At 43.3% G+C, this 26922-nt stretch overlaps 1 protein-coding gene across 1 annotated transcript in view; it reads right to left on the bottom strand.

Moving 5' to 3' along the window:
* Positions 1-26691, bottom strand: part of LOC121292386 (tubulin polyglutamylase TTLL5-like) — a 266383-nt gene extending 239692 nt beyond the window's left edge. Inside the window, exons 1-4 of the mRNA XM_041214236.1 lie at positions 26563-26691; positions 14365-14571; positions 8290-8396; positions 4569-4651 (exon numbers count right to left, since the gene is read on the bottom strand). Coding sequence (XP_041070170.1) covers positions 4569-4651; positions 8290-8396; positions 14365-14426 — 252 coding nt within the window. The 5' untranslated portion in view covers positions 14427-14571; positions 26563-26691. The remainder of the gene's footprint in view (positions 1-4568; positions 4652-8289; positions 8397-14364; positions 14572-26562) is intronic.
* Between the last annotated feature and the right edge of the window lie 231 nt (positions 26692-26922).

Genomic DNA, 26922 nt, shown 5'->3' with positions numbered 1-26922 from the left:
GTCAGGCACTTTTTTTTTCACTCATAGGATGTGAGCTTCACTGGCAAGGGCAGTATTTATTTCCACCCCAATTATCCCTGAGAAGGTGGCCTTTTTGAGCAGCAACAGTCCATGTGGTGTAGGTCCGCCCACAGTGTTGTTAGGGAGGAAGTTTCAGAACTTTGACCCAGCGACAGTGAAGGACTGCAATATATTTCCAGATCAGGATGGCTTGTGGCTTAGAGTGGAATTTGCAGGTGGTGGTATTGCCATGTATCTGCTGCTCGTGTCCTTCTAGGTGGTAGGGGTTGCAGATTTGGAAGGTGCTGTGAGAGGAGCCTTGGCGAGTCACTGCAGTGCATTTTATAGGTGGTACACGCACTGTCATTATGTGCTGATGTTGATGGATGTTTAAGGTAGTTGATGGGGTGACAGTCAAGCAGGCTGCTGTGTCATGGTGGTGTTGATCCCCGAGTGTTGTTGAAACGACACTCATCCAGGAAAGTGGAGAGTATTCTATCATGCTCCTGACTTGTGCCTAGTGGATGATGGACAGAATTCCCAGTCTATGACCTTCTGTTATAACCACAGTATTTATGTGGCTAAGTTTATAGTCGATTGTGACTCCCCAGGATGTTGATTACCAGCTATGGTAATGCTGTTGAACATCAAGGGAAGATGATTCAATTTTCTCTTGTTGGAACAAATGTTTCTTGCCACTTATCAGCCAAGGACTTGCTGCACGTGGCCACAGAGTGCTTCATTATCTGAGGGGCTGAAAAAGGAACCAAACGCTGTGCAATCACAGAAAATTTTCCCTTCTGACTTAATGAAAGGAGGAATGTTATTGATGAAACAAATGAAGGTGGTTGGTCCTCAGACACTACCAAGGAACTCTTGGGGCAATGTCAACCACAATTATCTTCTTTTGTGATGGAAATGACTCCAACCTACAGAGGGTTTTCCCCTTCATTCACACTGACTAGTTTTGTTAGGGCTGCTCGATGCCACACTCAGTCAAACATTGTCATGATGTCACTCTCACATCACTTCTGGAACTCAGCTTGTTTGTTCATGTTTGGATGAAGGTTGTCGTGAAGTCAGGAGCCGAGGGATGCTGGCAGGACACAAACCAAGTGTCAGTGAGGAGGTTACTGTTGACTAAGTGCTGCTTTATAGCACTGCTGACGACACCTTAAATCACTTTATTGATGATTAAAACAGGTTGATGGGGGGTAATAGATCAGGTTTGACTTGTCCTGCTTTTGTGGGCAGCACATACCTGGGCAATTTTCCACATAGCCAGGTAGATGCCAGTATTGTAGCTGTGCTGGAACAGCTTGGCCAGAGGTGCAGCTAGTTCTGGAACACAAGCCTTCAGTACTACTGACAGGATGTTATAGGGGCCCATAACGTTTGCCTGTATCCAGCGCACTCACCCAGTTCTTGATATCATGTGGAGTGAATTGAATTGGCTGAAGACTGGCATCTGTGATTACAGGGCTCAAAGCAGTAGGCTGAAATATGTCATCTATTCTGCACTCATGCTGGGCTCTGCTAACATTGAGAATGCAGATGTTCAGAAAGCCTTTTCTGGTTAGTTGTTTAATTGTCCACCACCAATCATGACTAAACATGGCAGGATTGCAGAGTTTTGATCTTATCCATTGGGTGAGAGCGCTCAGCTCTGCCCACAGTATGCTGCTTCCTGCGTTTCACATACACATAGTTCTTCGGTGTAGCTTCAGGCTGGCAACTCATTTTTAGGTATGCCTGGTGCTGCTCTCTCCATTTTCTCCTACACTTCTCATTGAGCCCTGACTTGAAGGCAATGCTAAGCTTTGTGGTTACAGATAGTGGTGGAATGCAATTCTGCAGCTGCCAATGGCCTACAATGCCTTATGGAAGCCCAGTTATGAGCTTTTGGATCTGTTTCAAATCTATCCCACTTAGCACAGCACAATGGAGGGTGTCTTCAGTGTAAAGTCAAGACTTCATCTCCAAAAGGACTGTGCAGTGGTCACTCCTACCAATACTGTCATGGACAGCAGAAACTCATCGAGGCTCCTCAGGCAACACATTCCAATCCTACAAAGGGCAGCAGATACATGGGGCACCATGGGACATGAACTGCTTCATGTATCTGAGGAGTTGCAAATGGTGCTGAACATTGTGCAATCATCAGTGAACATCCCCACTTCTGACCTTATGATGGAAGAAAGGTCATTGATGAAGCAGCTGAAGATGGTTAGGCCTAGGACACTACCCTGAGGAACTCCTGGAGCTGAGATGATTGACCTCCAACAACCACAACCAGCAGATATATGGGAACACCACCATCTGGAAGATCCGCTCCAAGCCACTTACCATCCTGGCTTGGAAATATATCACCATTCCTTCACTGCCGCTGGGTCAAAATCCTTGAACTCCCTTCCTAACAGCATCGTGGATGTGCCTACACCACATGGACTGCAGCAGTTCAACCTGATGTTATGAGAGTTCATGGGAATTAATGTTGAGGATTCCCAGGGTACTGGCTCCTGACTACATCAGGCTGTTACTAGACTAGTCTACGGGACAGCTCTCCCAATTTTGGCACAGGTGCCCAGATGTTAGAGAGAAGGACTTTGCAGGTCAACTGGGCTGAGTGTGCCTTTGTCATATCGAATGTCCAGGCCGATGCTGGCTTTATTCTTGTTACAACTCTTACAGAGTGGCTTGCTGGGCCATTTCAGAGGGAAGTTTAGAGTCAACTTTGTGGTGGGTCTCAGGTTATATATAAAGCAGATCAGTTAAGGGCAGCAAAATCCTTCCAGAAAGGACATTAGTGAACCAGATGGGCTTTGACAACAAGCCAATAGTTTCATGGTCACCATTATTAATTGAAGAGAACTTTTTATTCCAGATTTATTTAATTAACTGAATTTAAATTCTCCAGTTGTCATGGTGGAATTTGAACTCATGTCTCCGAATCATTATAGGAGGCCTCTGGATTACTTGTCCAGTCGCATAACTACGATCCCAATGCTCCCTCATTGTGATGGATCACAGAGTAAAGCTCCCTCTACACAGTGCCCCATACGAACATACGAATTAGGAGCAGGAGGCCATTTGGTCCCTCAAGCCTGATCTGCCATTCAATAAGATCATGACTGATCTAATTGTGGCCTCAACTCCACATTCTACCTACCCCCAATAACCTTTGACTCCCTTGTTAGTCAAGAATCTAACTACCTCTGCCTTAAAAATATTCAAAACCCTATGGTGAAGTCCATCAGGACCTGGGGACTTGTCAGCTTTTATTTCTAATAATTTTCTTAGTACCCTTTCCCTGGTGATTATAATTGTTTTAAGTTTCACCCTCCCTTTCATCTCTTGATTCACAATTATTTCCGAGATGTTATTTGTATCTTCTACAGTGAAGGTTGATGCAAAATATCTGTTCAATTCATCCACCATTTCCTTATTTTCCATTTTTAATTCCCCATTCTCACTCTTTAGAGGACCAAAGCTCACTTGACTTATTCTTTTTCTTTTTAAACACCTGTAGAGCTATAAAAACAGCTAGTAAGTTTCTAGCTAGATTTCTCTCGTACTCTAATTTTCCATCCCTATTAATCTTTTAGTCATTCTTTCTTGTTCTTTACATTCTGTCCAATTTTCTGACTTGCCATTCACCTTTGCGAAATTATACATCCCCATCAAACACTCCCAGGGCCAGTACAGCCAGGATTAGATACAGAGTAAAGCTCCCTCTACACTCAGAGTGGTGAATCTTTGGAATTGTCTACAGCACAGGACTGTGGAGGCTCAGTCATTGAGTGCATTCCAGACAGAGATTGATAGATTACTAGATATTAAAGATATCAAGGGATATGGGGATAGTGTGGGAAAATAGCCAGGATCTAGTTGAGTGATGGATGAGGCCCAAGTGGGGGTGGGGCCAAATGGTCTAACCCTGCTCCTATTTCCTATGTTGCTACGCAGTCCTATCAAACAATCCCAGGGCAGGTATAGCACAGGGTTAGGTAAATAATTTAGCTCCCCTTTGGTAGCTCCCAGCTGGCCAGGGCTGTTGAAAGTCCAACCTATGGGCTATTTACAGACTCTGAAGCTTGCCAATCCAGCCTATGAAGCCCAGGCATTTCAGCTCTTTTGGTCCTCTTTGAATTATTGTAGCTCTGGAGGTTTACAAAGGGCTGCTCTTAGTGGTGTTATTTCATTATGTATGAATCCTAAATCAAAACACCAAGGTCTGTCAGCAGCAGCAATTGGAGATAATTCAATTTTTTAGGAACATGAACTTAAACTTTAAAGGTATCCTCAACTCTCCTAAGAATGCACAAAGACACAGACAAGAAACTTTGCCTCCGCGTCGGACAGTTATACCCATCTTACTTAAGCCTGAAGAACCTGAGCTCAAGCTGGAGCCTGGAATTAGATCAAGCTCCCACCCTGCAGGTCTCAAAACAGTGTGGCACGAGGAGCCCATGAAGAAGGAGCAGCAGTCAAAACCCCAATAAACAGGAAAAGGAGAGGTGCCTTCAACTTAACAAACATTATCTTACGACTAAACAAAGGGAACATACCTCGTGGAAGCCGTGCACCGTCAAGATGCTGCGCACCAGCCTGCTCTCAGTGCGTACAATCTTATATGCCAAATGATAGCGTTCTACAACAAGAAAAGGAAAACATCACAATAGATGGGACTGGTATATGATCTAAAATAAATAATGCTAATCTAGCCTTAGCATTTTATCACACAAAGTAATGGCAGTTTGGGTTACAATCCACATCATCACATTGGAGGAGGGGGTGCTTAAAGTTAGACCATTTGAATATGTGCAGTTGAAAGCAAATGGAAAAATTTGAGAGAGAATATACAACATGTTGGAAAGGATATATTACCAACATGGAAAAGAGAAAAAGACAAGGAGTGGATGACAGATGAAGTACTAGCAACAATGCTAGAAAGAGAAAAGAAAATAAACACTCCATAGTACGAGAAAATTTAAAAGATTAATTAATAGAGCACATGCAGGCAGGTTAAAGAGAAATGGTACAGTGAGATGTGTGATGAAGTATTAGAGCTGGAAAGAAATCACAAAATGAGTTATGCACCAGAAGGTGAAATCTTTGACAGATAGAAAGGAAGGGATAGTAACAGATTGTGGGTGCATAAAAGACAAAGCTGGTAAAATATTGTTTGAAAGAGATGCAGCAGCAAAAATATGGACAGAATATGTAAGTGAATTGTACGATGATCCAAATCAAGGGAGTCCTCAAGATATAGAGGCAAATGAAAGGCCAATCATTATATCATTAGAGGGAAAGGATGTTTTGGAATTGATGAGCACAGGAAAAGCTCCAGGCATTGACGAACAACAGAACATCTAAAAGGCTTGGAGAAACAGAATTAAAAGTGATAACAGAAATTTGCGGTCAAATATATACCAAAGGATACATTCCAAGTGACTTGAGATATTCCTTATTTGTTAAGTTATTTAAGAAGCCTAAAACAATCAATTTAGACTAAACGTTTGAGACATTTCATTAAAGTAATCTTGAAAGTCATAATGGAAAGAAATAATAAGACATTTGAAGCAGAACTTGATTCAGACCTGGGGTAGGAACATGAGAAGGAATATTTGATAAATATATAAAAAGTAAATCAGACATTGGCATACACTTCAGAGACTATGAAAAATTGTTCTATGGTGTTCATCACCAAAACCTAACAGACGTGTTGCTGAAATGCAACATTAACTGTAAACACATGAGATTTATCCAGAGCCTATATTGGGACCAAATAGCAAGCATCAGGATAGAAGATGGTCAATCAGATATGTTTCAATTGAAGAGTATGGCAAGGCTGTGTGCTGTCACCAAGATTATTCAATCTGTACACAGAACAAATATTCAGAGAATTAGGTGCACTTCCAAGGAGAAGAATCGGAGGCAAAAACAAACTTGTATACACTGATGACACAGCGCTACTGGCAGAATGAAAAGATGCCCTACAAAAAAAAAATAGATCAAGTAAAATCTAGAAGTTTAGAAAATGGGTTGAGTACGAACATCAAAATGACAAAAACAATGGTAGTCAGAAGGAATACATTAGAAGAAACTAGAGTGAAGATTGAAGTGAATGGTGCCACACTGGAACAAGTGGATAAGTTTGTCTATTTAGGACAAATGATAACAGAAGATGATAGATGTGATGCAGAAGTTAGGAATATAGAGATAGCCTGAAATAATCTTGTGATGAAGAAGGATGTGTTAACAAGAAAATTCAAGTTATTAACAAGGAAAAAAATCGCATAAGATGCTACATTCTATCAACTTTCCAGCATGCCTCAGAAACCTGGATAATAAGTAAAGACCTGTGGAAGGCCTTTGAAATGTGGATGCTAAGACATATGCTTAAAATCCCATATATAGACCATAAGACAAATGAAGACGTGCTTGAAATTACAAGGTCAAAAAGAACGCTAAAAAAGGTGACATCCAGACAAGAAAATGTCAGTATTTTGGCCATTTGATCAGAGCTGAAAAGCTACAGAGGTCTCTTCTAGAGGGCAAAGTGGAGGGCAGCAGAAAGAAGGGTCGACTTAGGTGTAGGTGGATGATGGATGGCATAGAGCAGGACGAGCTGCAGTGATGTGTGAGGATGGCACAAGATGGACAAGCGTGGCATACCACAACAGCAGGATGACAAGCTGTAATTAGTAAAGTGCCACAGAGATCATGCTAGGCCTCAACCATTCACAATTTACATCAATGATTTTTATGATGGGGCCGAATGCATAGTTGCTAAACTTGCTGATGAGGCAAAGATAGATAGGAAAGTACGTTGTCAAGAGGGCATAAGAGATCGGCAAAGGGATATAGATGGGTTAAATCGGTGGGCAAAAAATTGGCAGATGGAATATAATGTGGGAACATGTAAATTTGTCCACTTTGGCAGGAAGAATAGAAAAGCAGCATATTATTTAAATGGAGAGAGGTTGCAGAACTCTGAGGTACAGAGGGATCTGTCCTGGTACACGAATCACAAAAAGTTAGTATGCAGGTATGTCAAGTGATTAGGAAGGCAAAAGGAATGTTGCTGTTCATTGCAAAGGAAATGGAATATAAAAGTAGGGACGTTTTGCTACAGTTGTACAGGGCATTGGTGAGACCACACCTGGAGAACCTGTGTTCAGTTTTGGTCTCCTTATTTAAGAAAGGACATGATTACCTTAGGAGCAATCCAGAGAAAATTCACTCGACTGGTTACTAGGATGAGAGGGCCTATATCCATTGGAGTTTAGTAGAATGAGAAGCAATCATTGAATATTTTTAAAGCAGAGATAGATAGATTGTTGACTAACAAGGGGATCAAAGGATATCAGGTGTAGGCGGAATGTGGAGTTGAGGCCACAATCAGATCAGCCATGATCTTATTGAAGAGCAGAACAGACTTGAGGACAGAATGGCCTACTCTTATTTCTAATTCATGTGTTGCACATGTTTTCATGTTTGTAAGGCAATTCCTCAATATAACAGCATTGTTAGCCAGTTTACAATGGATTGATTTCTCATTTTGGAAATTTTTCCCTTTTCAAATCATCCTGTTCATGTATTTTGGAATGGACTGTTTAGAGATCAGGATAGTGTAGTTACATAGATAGCGAAGGGAATGCACTAGATGAGTGGAATGACCTATCCCTGTTGTGTAGTTTCTTGTGTTCTTCAGGGCTCTGAATCCTATACAACAGGAAAGAGGGAACAAAAAAACAGGAGGCATGAAAAGGTTTAAAGGGAGGGGCGGGAAAACCGAAGCCACGGTCAAAGAGATTAGCTGTTAAGGAGGCTTTGAAAGCCAGAGAGAGAAGTATCAAAGTGAACTGTTTTTTCAGAGTTCCAGAGACCAAAGGTCTTGTGGTTAAGCCATCAACTTATGATAGTAGAACAGAACTAAATTTAGAAATGTTAATATTTTCAAGACATCTACACTGTGAATCACATGAAAGTTAAACAATCAGTCAAGGATCATGATAAAAGGTGGTAATATTTACAATACCAAGTGTTGTTAGATTGCTTCAGTTCACTGTTTGCTTGATGAAACAGATTCCATACACACTAACAGGATTCCATACACACTAACACATGAGGCAAACACTGAATCTTCACCCTCAAAGCTTGTTCTGGAGCACCCTTGTACCAGCTACAGGCAAAGACAACTTTGCTCACTTAACTGCACTGCTTTAATTCCACCTTGGTCAGACAGATGAATGGTTAATCAGTCCTCACGGTAATTATACATACCTCCAATTGAGCGCAAGGTGCTATCCTTCGTTACAATACCGTCTGCATAAAAAACTAAAGTAGGTACCATCCGATTGCTGCCTGCCCACCGAATGCATGGATGATCCCTGCAATATAAAGCTCATTTTAGAACCGCATCATGCAACAACTCTCTCCATAAAAAATCCCCCCTTCTCAGAATTAAAACAGAAGGCATCATAACCCATCAGGTTATCTCTTCACCTGGAACTTTCCATTCAGATTTCATTTCCCCTGTTCTTTCTCTCTATCATTTTATGTTCTTCCACAGAACCAGAGAGTTTATAGGAAGAAACAATTTCGCCTTTCAAACCCATGCAGCTTGTAAATCTAATTGCACAACCATATCGCTCTGTTACAAGCATTTTATCTCGTCTCCCCTTAAAAGGTATAACGGTCTCTGCTTCAGTTACATTCTGAGAGGAAAGTTTTCCATGTTCCAACAACAGTATTCATAATTAAATTTCCTCTTTCCACATGCTCATGCAACATCTACACTGTAGCAGACAGAGTTCAGTCTGGGGAAATGTGAATTCATCCAAGACATATCAAAATACTTTCTTTATAGTGAGACACTCAGATCTAGAATCATCAAATCATAACGGCACAGAAGCAAGTTATTCGGCCCATCAATTCATTGCTGCTCTCTGTAGAGCTGCTCTATCCCCACAGCCTTGCGAGTTTATTTCTCTTAAGCACCTATCGTGTTCCTTTTGAAATTACTCATCATCTCCATTTCCACCACCCTTGTAGGCAGAGAGTGCCAGGGCACTGTCATTTCATACATGAAGTTCTTCCTCACACCACCCCCATCCTCCTCCTCCCCCCTCCCCCCACGCATACACCCCCACATTCCTTGCCCAAAACCTAAATTTATCTCCCCATGTCTTTGTACCATCAGCTCATGAAAACAGCTTTTCCTTGTCTACCTTATTCCAAACCCGTCATCATCTTGCACACTTCTATCAAATCTCCCCTCAATATCCTTTGCTCAAGGGAAAACAAACCTAGCTTCTTCAACCAAACCCTTGTGGCTAAAATCCCTCATAAATATTCTGATAAATCTCCTCTGCAATCTCTCAAGTACCCTCAATGCTCTTCCTAGCATATGATGACCAGAACTGGCTGCAATGTTCCTGTCCAAACCAGAACTTTATAAAGGTTCAGCATATCTTTCCTGCTTTTGTACTCAATGTCTCTATTTACAAAGTCCAAGATCCATATGCTTTGCCAATTAATCTCTCTCTATGTCCTACCACCTTCAAAGATCTATGTACACCCAGGTCCCTCTGTCCCTGCACGCTCTTTAGAAGTGTGTCATTAAATCTATCTTAACTCTTCCTATGCCTTCTGCATTACCTCACACTTCTCAACATTAAATTCTATCTGCCAGTTGTCTGTCAATTCTACTAGCCTATCCATATCCTGTTCCAGTCAATTTGTATCATTCTCACTGTTTGCCACAACTTCAGGTTTGGTACCATCAGCAAATTTTGAAATAGTACTCTGTATTCCAATATCCAAGTCTTATCAGAATGCCAATTTTTTTTATCCAAGCTGACACTGACCCATCTATTCCACAAATCTCAATTTTGTTAACCGGCCTTTTATGTGGCACTTCGTCAAATCCTTTCTTAAAATGCATATGGGCAACATCCACTGCATTCCCTTCATCATCCTTCTGTTACATCAAAAAATTCAATTAGATTAGTTAAACATGATCTGCCTTTACAAACCCGTGCTGTCTCTCCTTAATTAACACAAGCCTCTCCATGTGTCTGTTGATTTTTTTTCCCCTGATTACAGTTTCTAAAACCTTACCCACTACTGGTGTTAAACTGATCACCTTGTTGCTAGAAATGTCCTATATCCTTTTTTGAATAAGGATGTCATATTTGCCCCTCTCCAATCCTATTGCTTCTCCTCCATATCTAGGGAAGATTTGAAGATTATGGCAAGCTCTTCCACTATCTTCACTCCCACTTCCTTTAGCAATGAGATGCAAGCCATCTGGTCTAAATGTATCCCATTCTAAGCATATCCAGCCTTTCCAGTACATCCCTGCCTATCATATCCCTGCCACTTCCCCCCATCCATTACCTCAACCACCTCCACTTCTACAGATATTTTTGTCTGCATCCTCTTCCTTAGTAAAAGCCGGCTCAAAACACTAATCAAACATTCTAGCCTTGCCTGGCGCCTAGGCATATATCACACTCTTGGCCCCTAATAGGACTCACCCCACTCTTAATATTTACATGCCAGTGGATGATTTTTCGGATCTCTCCTTTTTGTGTTACCTGTGGAAGAGCTAGAAGATTGACAATCTGCATACACAAATCACTACAAATGAGTAACACAGGTCTAAAAAGTAATTAAAAGGTAATGGAATATTGACTTTTATCTTATGGGAGCTGAAATGCATGAGGAAGTGGTGCCTTAGTTAAACTTAGCCTTGGTCAGACTCCATCCCGTGCACTACAATTGAGCACCAAACCTCCAGAAAGATACATTACCCTTAGAGGGGGGTGGTAGGGCAGATTCACTGAATGATACCAGGGCTTAAAGGGTTCAATGATGAAGATATGTTGCATAAACTTGCCACATATTCCCTTGAAAAAGGAGGTTCAGTGATGATTTGATCTATGAGTTGAAATGATAAAAGGTTTTGATAGGGTGGATTCAGAAAAGCTATTTCTTCTGCCTGGATAATCAAAAAACAGAGGAGCATAGGCTTCAAATTAGAGCTGGACCAATCAGGACCAAAATCACAATCATTTTGTCCCCCCACACAAAGGTTAGTAGAAATCAATAAATGTATGTTGGGCAAGGCTTCAAGGACTCCAGATGGGGTAATGCAGGAGAAACTCGAGAATCATTTAACAAGCAATGGGCTGCTGCAGTAGGGAGAGGGTAGGCAAATTAAAATGGGCTAAATGACATCTCTTTCATGTGATGTGGGTGTCACTGGCAAGGCCAGCATTTGTTGCCCATCCTTAATTGCCCTTGAACTGAGTGGCTTTTCAGAGGCCATTTAAGAGCCACATGACTATGGGTCTGAAGCCATATGTAGGCCAGATTGGGTAAGGAAGGCAGATTTCATTCCCTAAAGGACATGAGTGAACTAAATGGGATTTACAACAATTGATGATTGTTTCATGGTCACTGTCACTGAGGCTAGCTTTATATTCCAAATTTTATTAATTAAATTTAAATTCTACCAGCTGCTGTGGTGGTATTTGAATCAGTGTTAGCCTGGGTCTCTGGATCACAGGTCCAGCAACTTTATCACTCTGTCACCGTCTCTTCTATAATTATAAATTAAAATATCAAAGCACAGAAACTATCACAAAATACTGTTTGTCCAAAACTCTCCAGTGTTTGCTTTTCCCTAATCCACGGCTCAATTCTCCTAAGCATCCATACTGGGGTAGGGTTCTGTGGGGGGAGGGGGCAGGGGTAATAGAAAAGATGAGTCCAATCTGTTTTCACCCAGAGTAAGTGACTCACATGCACCCCTAGCAATCAAGAGTAGGAGCCCCAACTGGCAGCTTCCCTCGCAACCCAGGAGCAGAGGCCACCTGTATGGCTCTCCTGGCTGAAATCAGTTAACTAAGCACAAACGGGAAATCAAAGTCAAGATCTTCTAGAGTGCATGGCTTAGTGTTTTACCAGGCAAACACCAGGGGAGAGCAAAGACATGTGAAATAAAGCAATCTTCTATCCTTTGGCATATAAACTGATCACAGTAGGAAGGGTCCATTCTCTACCATAGGGGATTGCTCAATGCAACTTGTTCTTTCTTCTCCAAAAGGACATTTGAAGCTGCAAAGGGATGAGAGCAGAGTGACATAAACACAAATCCAGTTCTATTCTCGGCACTCAGTCCAGCCAGCTGGTGCACCTCCAGCTCTTATTGCTGACTCTGCACAGCTGTACTTTAGATTAAACCTGAATACTGTACTGCCTTTATCAGAGTATAGAAAAGACAGGGAAGGCTTATGTCACACAAAACATTCAAAACTCTATAGGAGACACTGAACAATAGGGTTCAAAATAAAAATCCCATAACCATAGAATGAGCCATAAAGGCCAGCATGCCTGTGCCAGCCCTTTGGAAAAGTTATCCAATTAATCCAATGCCTCTCTCTTTCCCCATAACTCCACAAACTTTTCATCTCTAAGTATTTATCCGATTTCCATTTAAAAGTTACAACAGAATCTGCTTCCACCACTTTTTCAGGCAGTGCATTCCAGACAACAACTCACTCTATAAAATACAGTTGCTCATGTCACCTTTGGTTCCTTTGCCAATCACCTTAAATCTCTGTCCTCTGCTTACCAACCCTTCTGTCACTCAAAATCTTCTCCTAATTTATTCTCAAAGCCCTTTGTGATTTTGAATGCTTCTATTATATCTCCACTTAACTTCCTCTGCTCTAAGGAGTATAACCGCAGCCTCTCCAGTCTCTGTTCACCTTGTTTCTCCTCCCTAATATTTCAATCTGGAGCTCATCTGCATGTTAAATTATTTTAGACTCTCCCCCACAGCACCAGTTACCCTCCCAAGCTGTGCTGAGGTGCAACCCATCCCTCTTGAGCAGGTCCCTGCTGCTGTAGAACTGGTCTCAACGCCTTAGAAATCTAAAGCCCTCCCTATTGCAACATTTTTCCAGCCATATGGTACCTGGTCTTATCCTACCATACCTGAACTTGCTAGTGCATGATTTTTTTTTTAAACCTTCCCCCTTCTGACTACAGGGCCTCAACCCTTGTCCTCCCTATGTCGTTGGTAGCCATATAGAACATGAGGTAAAATAGCAGGCTTGCTTCTCTTCTGTTCTATGCAACTTTTTTTTTAAATTCATTCACGGGATGTGGGCTTCGCTGGCTGTACCAGCATTTATTGCCCATCCCTAGTTGCCCTTGAGAAGGGGTAGTGAGCTGCCCTCTTGAACTGCTGTAGTCCATGTGTGTAGGTACACCCACAGTGCTGTTAGAGAGGGACCCGGCGACAGTGAAGAAACAGCGATATATTTCCAAGTCAGGATGGTGAGTGGTTTGGAGGGGAACTTCCAGGTAGTGGAGGATTCAGTGATGGTAATTCCATTGAATGTCAAGGGGCGGTGATTACATTCTCTCATGTTGGAGATGGTCATTGACTGTTCCCATCTATCTGCTGCCCTTGTCCTTCTAGATGGTAGCGGTCAAGGGTTTGGAAGGTGCTGCCTAAGGAGCCTTGGTGAATTCCTGCAGTGCATCTTGTAGATGGTACACACTGCTGCTACTATGCGTCGGTGGTGGAGGGAGAGAATGTTTGTGGATGTGGTGCCAATCAAGCGGGCTGCTTTGTCCTGGATGGTGTCAAGCTTCCTGATGTTGTGGGAGTTGCACTTATCCAGGCAAGTGGAGAGTATTCCATCACACTCCTGACTTGTGCCTTGTAGATGGTGGACAGGTTTTGGGGAGTCAGGAGGCGAGTTACTCACTGCAGAATTCCTAGCAAAGCTATCTCTTCGGAAACCATTCTGCAATTTCATCATTGGGGCAGAATTCTTAAAATGTGCAGCGATGAACAATATGTAAAAATGATCTACAGGAGTGCTGCATTGATCATATATCAATAGGGTGCGTCATGCTGTCGATGCCACACACACTAACTTTGTCAGGATATATTAACAGGAACATAACAGAATTCCATTCATTCAGGTTTTTCACCATTGAAAAGAGGTAGTACATCCTATTTGGATGTAATACAAATACAAGAATTTCTCCAGAACAGATGGGAGAAATGGGAAAGCCTTGCTGGTGCAGCAGCAGGTGGCTTGTCAAAATTGGGGTTAAACTTGCCTGAAATTAGAGAGAGCCTTACTCTGTGCAATTCTAGAGAACTAGGGCTGATGGCATCATCACCAGCTGTAACAGGAAGGGTGCATGATGCTGGAGTCAAAGGAACAGAGTGTAAGAGATGGGAAAAATGTAGGGCAGAAGGAGGCTACACAGAGAGGGGCATGGTCATGGGGAGACTTAAATACTTCCAATATGGATCTCACTTACTCATGCTCCTCCTCATCGGATGTAGTAGAGGAATCCTCTGGCACGTGACTTATGGCAGGCATTTCCACCTGGCTCCAGCGCAAGGCCAAACAGCTTCAGGTGATGCACTTGGGCTACCGAAGGTGTCACCTTCCTGGCAGAGCCAACATATCCATTGTGCTCCACTTCAGGCCGCTCCACACCAGGTAATCCATTCAACCATCTTCACTGGGAAAACAAAAAAGACACCGGTCAGAATATTAAGCAATTGGGGCTTTTTGAAGCATGTCCAATCTTGTTTTCTATAATAATTATTCCTCCTGCCTGACCCTACCAGTTATGTTGATGGTTTCCACTACAAACATTAATCTGTGAATAAAATTGTAGGGTTATGGGGAAAAGACAGGAGTGGAACCGAGTTGTACTTAGAGGGATCTGGCAATGGACACAATGGGCAAAATGGCCTCCTCCTGTGCAATAATCATTCTATGATTCCATGATTTTACAAGGCAGAGTGGAGTTCTATGTAATAAGGACCTCCCCTACCCCTCCTTTGAGTTACAATTTTATAGCATGGCTTAAAATCTCTGCAATAACTGATGTACTAGATTTTTTTTAATTACACAGCTCAAATGAGTAAAGAAAAGTAAGGAACAGGTTGGAAAGTCTAGAAATTAATAATTTATAGACTCCAATTTGGTTTATGATGCGAGGACAATCCCAAAGGTACACATTATCGATATGTTACTGTGCCAAATAACTAATCAAACTGCTGCGACTATCATGGTAAAGTCTTCAATGATTAAAAGCAAAAAAAGATTTGCAGTTCTATAGCACCTTTCATAACCACTGGTCATCCCAAAGTACTTCACAGCCAATGAAGTACTTTTGGAGTGCAGTCACTGTTGCAATGTAAGAAACATGGCAGCCAATATGCACACAGCAAACTCCCACAAACAGCAATGTGATAATGACCAGATCATCTGTTTTTGTGATGTTGATTGAGGGATAAGTATTGGCGTCAGGACACAGGATATGACTCCCTTGCACTTTTCCAAAATAGTGCACTGTGGGTGTGCCCAGAAATAGGGACTGCAGCAACTTAAAAAGGCAACTCCCCACCACTTTCTCAAGGTTAATTAGTGATGGGTAACAATTGCTGGCCTACCAATGGCCTTCTCATCTCTTGAATAAATATTTTAATAAAACACTGCTCACAGTACATCAGGTGTGGTCTAAACAGGGCTTTCTATAGCTGAAGCATGACTTCTAACCCTTGAATTCTAGTCCTCAGTCCTCTAAGAACTTGGCTAAAGAGAAAAAGTAAAGGGAGTGGGACTAATTGTATAGCTCTTTCAATCAGCCAGCACAGACATAATGGACTAAATATCCTCCTTCAATGCTGTCCAGTTCTATGAATTCTATAAAAAAGCAATGAACAAACAGTACTTTGGCATTACTGGTGGGAGTGTCAGACAAGGTGAACTCAAGGCATTGTCACTAACATTAAAATAAAATTCTGCACCAGAGTCTTAAAGGGGGTGTGTGAGAGAGTAATGCATTTGCGACAATAAAACACTTCTACTTCATGCTGCAAATTCAAACAAAATAAAATTGCAGTGCAGATATAGAAAGCAGAACAAGCTGGTCAGAAGGGAGACGAGGCTGGTGAAGCGGAGCAGAACTGTAAAAGGGAAATCATAACAACTTAAAAACACAACATGACTCAGGGAAAGGGCATGCAGACATGCTAACCATACAGTGAAATGGGTGAGCCTATGATGGAGTGAATCTGTGATTCAAAGCAATGAAAACTTTAACTGAACAGATAAGTGGCTGACTAAACAGCTGACAACTATAGTTATCCCTATACACTATTTAAGTGCCAAAAAGAATAGGAACTTGCACAACCATTGTTATCCCTCATTATAAATTTATAGGTAAAAACACAACAGTTAACGATCATTGTATTCTCCAAGTTTGAGTTAAGCTATTAACAAGAGTAATAGATCAAATAGAGGAGGAAATATTAAAAAACAAATCTTGTTGTGTGCTCAGTAAAGGCAGTGATGTTCATTCTCCAGTGTCAATAGAATAATGCAAGTCTGAGTGTAACAGCCATGGGAATTAGAGCAGATCAAACTTCAGGGGCTGCAATTTGATCCACTTGAAACAACGTTTCATATAGTCTTGATTACAGAGCATCATAGGGCAAAGCTGGATAATCAGTAAGCAAAAGGTAAGTGTATTGAACAATGAGATATTGGAAGTACATTGCGAATATCAACTGATTTGTATCTGTAATATCTATTCAGAACTGTCTGAATACCGTTAAATGCGACAGGCTGGCAAGAGTAAAATATCAGCTATGCCAAGTGTGATGCCAGCTGGAAAAAGATTCCAAACTCCACTGGCCTGCATTTACTAAAGATTTAATCCAACTGCCCTTTGTGAGAAACTTTTGTGAAACTCTTAGCCTTGCTGCGCAGGAAGGAAAGCAGAAATTCCGAATGTACAGGAGCATGGGAAGAGCAGAAACACAGGGGGAACAGGTCACATCTCTGACTGCCGGCTCACTCGTTAACTCTTGAGCATGGTGTCCAGTGAGATCGGCCATGCTGCCCACCCACAGACCGATTCTGCATCAAACAGACCCCAGTTTGAGAGCCATTCTGAGGTCACAGCCTGAAATGTTAACTCTGTATCTCCCTCCATAGTTGCTACCAGACTTGTCAGTGTAGCCCACAACCTAGCAAGTTAAAACTAAAGAACTCTGATATACTGGAAAAGGAGTTCAAGAGTTAATGTTGCAATGAGTATTAATCTCAACATAATGGAGAGTTAGAGAAAAAAAAACAGGAGGCTTTGGAAGAGCAAAAAAAAAACTTTTTTTTTTAAATGTCTACATGCTCCTTCATGCAAGCATTCTGCACAAATATACTCAGGGGCACCATGCAGACACAGATTTGTTCACCTGATATTGAGGCTGTGAGCAAGGTAGATCAGAAAACTATTGTGCTAAAGTACAAATGGAAGGGGGCGAAGCAATAGGCATCTAACAGGGTGGTCCCAACCATTGCTTCATAGAGTCTGGTAATGGAACACGCATTGTGACAGTTATCTAAGCACCTCACTGAGTAACCTGTAATCAGAGTCATAACAACATACAAGGTGGCCATTCGGCCGAGTCTATGTCATTCCCAGAGTAATTCAGTCAGCCCTATTTCTCCGCCCTACCCCCAGCCCATAGGAAACTCTAGGAAAACTGGTTAACTCACTGGTTGTCTGATTCATATTTCATTCCTTAAACTATACACATTGTCACATTCCATCATTCAGAGTCATCAGCAGCAAGGACAGTGAAGTCAAATAATTGTGTTTAACTCTCTCTCCTTAAAGTGTTAATTCTTTCTGGGGTACAGTGCCACCAGTATTTTCTGTAAAATTTCAAAAGCAGTGAGCATCAGGTGGCAATTTGACCATAGAGGGCACCAAAGTCAATGCTATTTTCACCAGACACCCACACTTGCACTTTACAGTATGGGGTAACCGCTTAACAGGAATGAAAAGCCTGGTTGACTTCTTCCTTTCATAATCCAGAGGTGCCGAGTGCAATTGTAAAAAATCAGGAGATAGCACACACTGGAGATGAGATTTCAGACAGTGGAGGTCAATTCACCCAGTGCAAGCCATCTTGGCACCTTCAGTAGTGAGATTTCCAAGCACAAGTAGCAGATTTGACCAATCCAACAATTCCAATCATTCATTTATGAACAAGGAACATCCTACTTCCTGAAAGTCTTACATTATGTCAAAGATCATTGTAAGTCTTCTGCACCGTGTTTTATATGAATGGTGCATTTATTGATTTGATTTTTCAGTCATGCATTCTTATTTTAACAATGATGCAACGCCAAACAAACATTGCTCACATGACTTGACAGGAAGTATTGATCTGTATAATGAATGGCATTTGTTTGGGGCACTGGCTGAATTTAAAATCCCTCAAATACTCAAAAGGGGAGGCAGATGGTGCAATCGGTGAAACTCAAGTTTTTCATATCCAGAGGGCTATGGATGCTCCTTCATTGAATACATTTTAAAGCTAGGGACGGACAGATTTTTTGGTCTCTCAGGGAATTGAACGATATGGGGAGCAGGCAGGGAAGTGGAGTTGAAGCCCAAGATCAACCGTGATCGTACTGAATGGCAGAGCAGGCTCGATGGGTCACGTGGTCTCCTCCTGTTCCTATTTCTTGTGGAACCTGAGTTCAAAGCCTGCCTGGCCTCCTGTGCACCTCCCTCCTTCATTCCACCATCGACAAAGATACCTTCGACCCCCTTGCCCACATGCTCTAGAATTCCTTCCCTAAACCACTCTACTTCACCTCTTTCAAGACCCAATTTAAAACCCATCTCTTTGACTAAGCTTTTAGTCACCCCTCCCATTATCTTTTGGCATAGAACCCATTTCAGGCTGATCACACCAGAATTAGAGGACTGCAGAGATCTTGTATGGTTGTGAGACAGGAGGAGATTCAAGATATCAGAAGGGGCAAGGTCATGGAGAGATTTGAAACAAGGTTGAGAATTTTAAAATCCTGGGAGCCAATGAACACAGTGAACACAGGGATGATAGGGGAAAGGGACTTGGTGGGAGTTAAGACAAGGGCAGCAGAGTTTTGGATGACCTCATGTTTACATCGGATAGAATGTGGGAGACCATCCAGCAGTTCATTGGAATAATTGGATCTGGAGGTAACAAAGGCATGAATGAGGATTTCAGTAGCAGTTGAGCTGAATCAGGATGATGTTCCAGAGGAAATAGGCAGTCTCAGCGATGACGTGAATGCGTGGTGGGAAACTCATCTCGATTAAATGTGACACTAAAGCTGTGAACAGACTGGTTTAGTCACAGGGAGAGGGATGGAGTCATTGGCTAGAGAATGGATTTTGTAGCAGGGACTGAAAACAATGGCTTCAGTCTTCCCAATATTTAACTGAAGAAAATTTCTCCTCATCCAGTACTGGATGTCGGATAAGCAGTCTGATAATTTAGCAACAGTGAAGGAGTTGAGAGAAGACATAGTGAGGTAGAGCTGGGTGTCGTCAGCGTACATGTGAAAACGAACGCTGTGCCTTTGGATGATGCCAGTGAGATGCAGATGAGAAATAGGAGGGGACCAGGGATAGACCACTGGGGGACACCAGAGATAACATTGCGGGAGCAGGAAAAGAAACCATTGCAAGTAATACTCTGGACTCAACTAAATATAGGAGAATGGAACCAGAGGAGTGCAGTCCCATCCAGCTGGATGACAATATAGAGTTGTTGGAGGAGGATGGTATGGTCAACCATGTCAAAAGTCTGCAGACAGGTGGACAAGGATGAGGGGGGATATTTTGTCACAATTACATAGGGTGTCATTTGCGACTTTGATAAGAGCTGTTACAGTACTGTGACAGGGGCAAACCCCAGGAATTCAAACAATGGAGTGAGTTCCAGGAAAGATGGGCATGGATTTCAGAAGCAACAACACAATCAAGGACTTTGGAGAGGAAAGGGAGCTTGGGGATGGGAGGGTAGTTTACAAGAACATGAACAGGGCTTTTTCAAGTTGGCAGGCAATGAATTATGGAGCACTGCAAGGATCAGTGCTGAGGCCTCAGCTATTTACAATCTATATTAATGATTTAGATACATTATTCACCATCTCTTCATCTGAGTTTGCTGATGATACCAAGCTAAGTGGGAAGGTAAGCTTTGGGGAGGAAACAGAGAGGCTGCAAAGAGATATAGACAGGTTAGGTGTGTGGGCAACAAGATGACAGATGGAGTATAATGTGGGGAAGTGTAAGTTATTCACTTTGATTGTAAGAATAGGAAAGCAGAATATTTTTTTAAAAGGTGTGAAATTTGTAAATGTTGATGTTCAAATGGACTTGGGTGTGCTCATACAAGGAATGCAGAAAGTTAGCATGCAGCTGCAACAAGCAATTAGGAAGGCAAATGGCAAGTTGGCCTTTATTGCAAGGAGATTGGAGGACAAGAATAAAAAAGTCTGTTACAATTGTACAGGGAACTGGTGCTGGAATACAGTGTGCAGTTTTGGTCTCCACTTTTAAAAGATATGCTAACATTGGAGGCAGCACAGCAAAGGATCACTTGATAGGTTCCCAGGATGAGGGGGTTGTCCTATGATGAGAGGATAAGTAAATTGGTCTTCTATTCTCTGGAGTTTAGATGAACAAGAGGGGATCTCATTGAAGCATACAAGATTCTGAAGGAACTCCATAGGATAGACACAGATTGTTTCTGACAGTTGGGGAGTCTAAAAAATGGAAGCACAATCTCAGGTCAATTGTTTAGGGCTGAGATGAGGAGAAATTACTTCACTCAAAGGGATGTGACTCTTTGGAATTCTCTACCCCTGAGGGTTGTGGATGCTCCATCATTGAATACATTAAAGGCTGGGATAGACAGGTTTTTGGTCTCTCAGATAATCAAGGGATATGGGAAGCGGGCAGGAAAGTGGAGTTGAAGCCCAAATTAACCCCGATCACATTGAATGGTGGAGCAGGCTTGACGCGCCGTGTGGTCTCCTCCTGCTCCTATTTCTTGTGACAGTGCGGTCAAGAGTTTTTTTTTTATTCATTCATGGGATGTGGGCTTCACTGGCTGGGCCAGCATTTATTGCCCATCTCTAGTTGCTCTTGAGAAGGTGGTGGTGAGCTGCCTTCTTGAACCGCTGCAATCCATGTGGTGTACGTACACCCACAGTGCTGTTAGGGAGGGAGTTCCAGGATTTTGACCCAGCGATAGTGAAGGAACGGTGATATATTTCCAAGTCAGGATGGTGAGTGGCTTGGAGGGGATCTTCCAGATGGTGGTGTTCCCATCTATCTGCTGCCCTTGTCCTTCTCAGATGGACATGTTGAGAGTTTGGAAGTTGCTGTCTCAGGAGCCTTGGTGAATCCCTGCAGTGCATCTTGTAGATGGTACCCACTGCTGCTACTGCAGGTCGTTGGTGGAAGGAGTGAATGTTGATGGATGTGGTACCAATCAAGCGGGCTGCTTTGTCCTGCACAGTGTCAAGCTTCTTGAGTGTTGTGGGAGCTGCACTCATCCAGGTAAGTGGGGAGTATTCCATCACACTCCTGACTTGTGCCTTGTCAACAGTGGACAGGCTTTGGGGAGTCAGGAGGTGAGTTACTTGTAGCACAATTCCTAGCCTGCTCTTGTAGCCACAGTATTTATATGGCTAGTCCAGTTCAGTTTCTGGTCAATGGTAACCCCCAGGATGTTGATAGTCAGGGATTCAGTAAAGGTAATGCCAATGAAGGTCAAGGGGCGATGGTTGGATTCTCTCTTGTTGGAGATGGTCATTCCCTGACACTTGTGTGGCGCAAATATTACTTGCCACTTGTCAGCCCAAGCCTGGATATTGTCCAAGTCTTGCTGCATTTGGACATGGACTGCTTCAGTATCTGAGGATTCGTGAATGGTGCTGAACATTGTGCAATCATCAGTGAATCATCAGTGAACATCCCCACTTCTGACCTTATGATGGAAGGTCATTGATGAAGCAGCTGAAGATAGTTGGGCTGAGGACACTACCCTGAGGAACTCCTGCAGTGATGTCCCAGAGCTGAGATGACTGACCTCCAACAACCACAACCATCTTCCTTTGTGCTCCATATGACTCCAACCATTGGACGGTTTTCCCTGATTCCCACTGACTCCAGTTTTGCTCAGGGTCCTTGATGCCACACTCAGTCAAATGAGGCCTTATGTCAAGGGCAGTCATTCTCAACTCACCTCCGGAGCTCAGCTCTTTTGTCCATGTTTGAACCAATGCTGTAATGAGGTCAGGAGCTGAGTGGCCCTGGCAGAACCCAAAATGGGCATCAGTGAGCAGGTTAATGCTAAGCAGGTGCTGCTTGATAGCACTGTTGATGACCCCTTCCATTACTTTACTGATAATGGAGAGTAGACTGAAGGGGCGGTAATTGGCCGGGTTGGATTTGTCCTGATTTTTGTGTACAGGACATACCTGGGCAATTTTCCACATAGCCGGGTAGATGCCAGTGTCGTAGCTGCACTGGAACAGCTTGGCTAGGGGCACGGCAAGTTCTGCAGCACAAGACTTCAGTACTATTGCCAGGCCCCATGGCCTTTGCAGTATCCATTTGATAGCATGTCAAGTGAATCTAATTGGCTCTAGATTGGCATCTGTAATGCTGGGGTCCTCCAGAGGAGGCCGCAATGGATCATCCACTCGGCACTTCCAGCTGAAGATTGTAGCAAATGCTTCAGCCTTATCTTTTGCACTAATGTGCTGGGCTCCTCCATCATTAAGCGAGAGAGCGACAACACCATTAACATGATCAGCTAACAGGGGAACCAGGAGATGATAAAAAACAAAAACAGAATTACCTGGAAAAACTCAGCAGGTCTGGCAGCAGCGGCGGAGAAGAAAAGAGTTGACGTTTCGAGTCCTCATGACCCTTCGACAGAACTTGAGTTCGAGTCCAAGAAAGAGTTGAAATATAAGCTGGTTTAAAGTGTGTGTGTGGGGGGGCGGAGAGATAGAGAGACAGAGAGGTAGGGGGGGGGGGGGTGGTGTGTGTGGTTGTAGGGACAAACAAGCAGTGATAGAAGCAGATCATCAAAAGATGTCAACGACAATAGTACAATAGAACACATAGGTGTTAAAGTTAAAGTTGGTGATATGATCTAAACGAATGTGCTAATTAAGAATGGATGGTAGGGCACTCAAGGTATAGCTCTAGTGGGGGTTTTTTTTAATTTTTTGATAATGGAAATAGGTGGGAAAAGGAAAATCTTTATAATTTATTGGGGAAAAAAAGGAAGGGGGAAACAGAAAGGGGGTGGGGATGGGGGAGGGAGCTCACGACCTAAAGTTGTTGAATTCAATATTCAGTCCGGATGGCTGTAAAGTGCCTAGTCGGAAGATGAGGTGTTGTTCCTCCAGTTTGCGTTGGGCTTCACTGGAACAATGCAGCAAGCCAAGGACAGACATGTGGGCAAGAGAGCAGGGTGGAGTGTTAAAATGGCAAGCGACAGGGAGGTTTGGGTCATTCTTGCGGACAGACCGCAGGTGTTCTGCAAAGCGGTCGCCTGTAAGGACTCCACCCCATTCTCTCAGTTCCTTCGCCTCCGTCGCATCTGTTCCGATGATGCTACATTCAAAAACAGTTCCTCTGACATGTCCTCCTTCTTCCTTAACCAAGGTTTTCCACCCACGGTCGTTGACAGGGCCCTCAACCGTGTCCGGCCCATCTCCCGCGCATCCGCCCTCACGCCTTCTCCTCCCTCCCAGAAACATGATAGGGTCCCCCTTGTCCTCACTTATCACCCCACCAGCCTCCGCATTCAAAGGATCATCCTCCGCCATTTCCGCCAACTCCAGCATGATGCCACCACCAAACACATCTTCCCTTCACCCCCCTTATCGGCATTCCGTAGGGATCGCTCCCTCCGGGACACCCTGGTCCACTCCTCCATCACCCCCTACTCCTCAACCCCCTCCTATGGCACCACCCCATGACCACGCAAAAGATGCAACACCTGCCCCTTCACTTCATCTCTCCTCACCGTCCAAGGACCCAAACACTCCTTTCAAGTGAAGCAGCATTTCACTTGCATTTCCCCCAACTTAGTCTACTGCATTCGTTGCTCCCAATGTGGTCTCCTCTTCATTGGAGAGACCAAACGTAAACTGGGCGACCGCTTTGCAGAACACCTGCGGTCTGTCCGCAAGAATGACCCAAACCTCCCTGTCGCTTGCCATTTTAACACTCCACCCTGCTCTCTTGCCCACATGTCTGTCCTTGGCTTGCTGCATTGTTCCAGTGAAGCCCAACGCAAACTGGAGGAACAACACCTCATCTTCCGACTAGGCACTTTACAGCCATCCGGACTGAATATTGAATTCAACAACTTTAGGTCGTGAGCTCCCTCCCCCATCCCCACCCCCTTTCTGTTTCCCCCTTCCCTTTTTTTTCCAATAAATTATAAAGATTTTCCTTTTCCCACCTATTTCCATTATAAAAAAATTTAAAAAAACCCCCACTAGAGCTATACCTTGAGTGCCCTACCATCCATTCTTAATTAGCACATTCGTTTAGATAATATCACCAACTTTAACTTTAACACCTATGTGTTCTATTGTACTATTGTCATTGACATCTTTTGATGATCTGCTTCTATCACTGCTTGTTTGTCCCTACAACCACACACACCCCCCCCCATCTCTCTGTCTCTCTATCTCTCCGCCCCCCACACACACACACTTTAAACCAGCTTATATTTCAACTCTTTCTTGGACTCGAACTCAAGTTCTGTCGAAGGGTCATGAGGACTCGAAACGTCAACTCTTTTCTTCTCTGCCGATGCTGCCAGACCTGCTGAGTTTTTCCAGGTAATTCTGTTTTTGTTTTGGATTTCCAGCATCCGCAGTTTTTTGTTTTTAACCAGGAGATGATGTTGGGTGGTCAGCAGTTTAGCAGGAATAGGATCAAAGGGAACAGGAAGTGGGTCCCTTGGATAAGATGAACTCAGAGAGGGCATGAAAGGATATAGGAGGGAAACTAAAGAAAGATGCAAGTTCAAGTCTAGGGAGCATCTACAACCCTCTGGTGTAGAAAATTCCAAAGATTCACACCCCTGAGTGAAGAAATTTCTCATCTCAGTCTTAAATGATTGGCATCTTATCCTGAGACTGTGTTCTAGATTATCCAGCCAGGGGAAAACAACATCTCAGTATTTACTGTCAAGCCCCATCAGAATCTTGCATGTTTAAAAGAGATAATCTCTCATCCTTCCAAATCCCAGAGAATATAGGCCCAATTTACTTCGCCTATAATAGGACAATACTCTCATCCAAGAAGTTATCTAGTGAAACAAAAACAAAAATTGCTGGAAAAACTCAGCAGGTCTGACAGCATCTGTAGAGAGGAATACAGTTAATGTTTCGAGTCATACGGACTCGAAACGTTAACTGTATTCCTCTCTGCAGATGCTGTCAGGCCTGAGTTTTTCCAGCTATTTTTGTTTTGTGTCAGATTTCCAGCATCTGCAGTATTTTGCTTTTATCTTAGTTATCTAGCGAACCCTCATTGTATTGCCTCTAATGCAAGTATATCCTTCGGTAAACATGGAGAGGAAATCTGTATACACTACTCCAGATGTGGTCTCACTAAAATCCAATTGTAGCAAGACTTCCTTATTTCTGTACTCCAATCACCTTGTAATAAATGCCAACAGGCAATTTGCTTTCCTAACTGCTTGCTGTGCCTGCGTGCTAACCTTTGAGTTCCTTGTACAAGCACATCCAAGGCTCTCTGAATGTCTTCAGGTTTCACACTTTTAAGCTATTCTGATTTTCTATTCTCACAACCAAAGTGAATAGCCTCACACTTCCCCACATTATAATCCATCTGCCATCTTGTTGCCCACTCATTTAACCGGGCTAAATCTCTTTGCTGCCTCTCGTGTCCTCACAGTTTACATTTCCACTTAGCTTTGTATCATCAGCAAACTTTGATACATTACTGTCTTTTTGTCTAAGCTATTAATATTGATTGCAAATAATGCCCCAAACAGAGGTTTCCAGGATGATCATGGAACTGTGAGCAGTTTAGCCGTTCCTCAAAAAACACCACCAATGTCTCCTTTAAATGATTCTGGAGTTTATCCATTTGTATCTACCTGCAGTGACAGGGTCCAACCATTCCTGGTCCTTATGGTAACTTTTATATCTCTGTAAGATCCTCTTCTGGTAGTAAGAGATTGAATGGGCCTAGAAGCTTTCTTGAATTTAACTTACACGTTAAATACATATAGGATATATATATACACACACACAGGTGTATATGTCTGTATACATATATACACATAGAAAAACTGTAATCAAAGGCAGCTTTAAGGAATATTCAATAGTACCAAATAAACCAATGTTACAGGACAAATCTTCCAATGGCCGGAGTTGGGGTAGTGAAGGCAGTGCTGGAATCTATGAGACAGTGATCCTCCAGGTTTGTTACTGCACTGACCGGGACAGAGCGCTCCGCGGGCCCCGGGCCTATATAAACCGCCCAGCCTGGGACTAACTTTCACCTGTCACACTTTCAACTGGAAAGTGACAGGCAGCACCCCCCCCCCCCCCCCCCCCCGATTGGGGAAATTATCTTTACCTGTGCTGCTGTCGCCTGCGTTCCTATCGGTGTCAGGCTAATATTCCCACCTGGACACTCTTTGCCCCTCCACAGCTTCACACCGTCTCCCTTGGTAACTGCAACAGCCTTAGCGCCGTTCCCTTACCAACCAGCCCGCCCGCCAAACCCACCGCGCCTGCGCCAGGAACCTGAACACATCATTCTGCGCCTGCGCTAAAAGCAGGGCCGCCTCCCCCCATACCAAAGGTAATGGGTGCTCCAGCGCACTTGCGCAAAGCAAATAGCTACAGTGCGCCTGCGCGGAGAACGGGCCTGGTGCTGCGTCGCGGCGGTGCGTCGGCGCAGGGGCTCGACCCGGAGCCGGAGAGCAATATTGCG

The sequence above is a fragment of the Carcharodon carcharias genome, chromosome 20 (assembly GCF_017639515.1).
Source record: "Carcharodon carcharias isolate sCarCar2 chromosome 20, sCarCar2.pri, whole genome shotgun sequence".
Classification (NCBI taxonomy): domain Eukaryota; kingdom Metazoa; phylum Chordata; class Chondrichthyes; order Lamniformes; family Lamnidae; genus Carcharodon; species Carcharodon carcharias.
The sequence above is the reverse complement of the archived record's forward strand: the minus strand, read 5'-3'. Positions and strand labels throughout refer to the sequence as shown.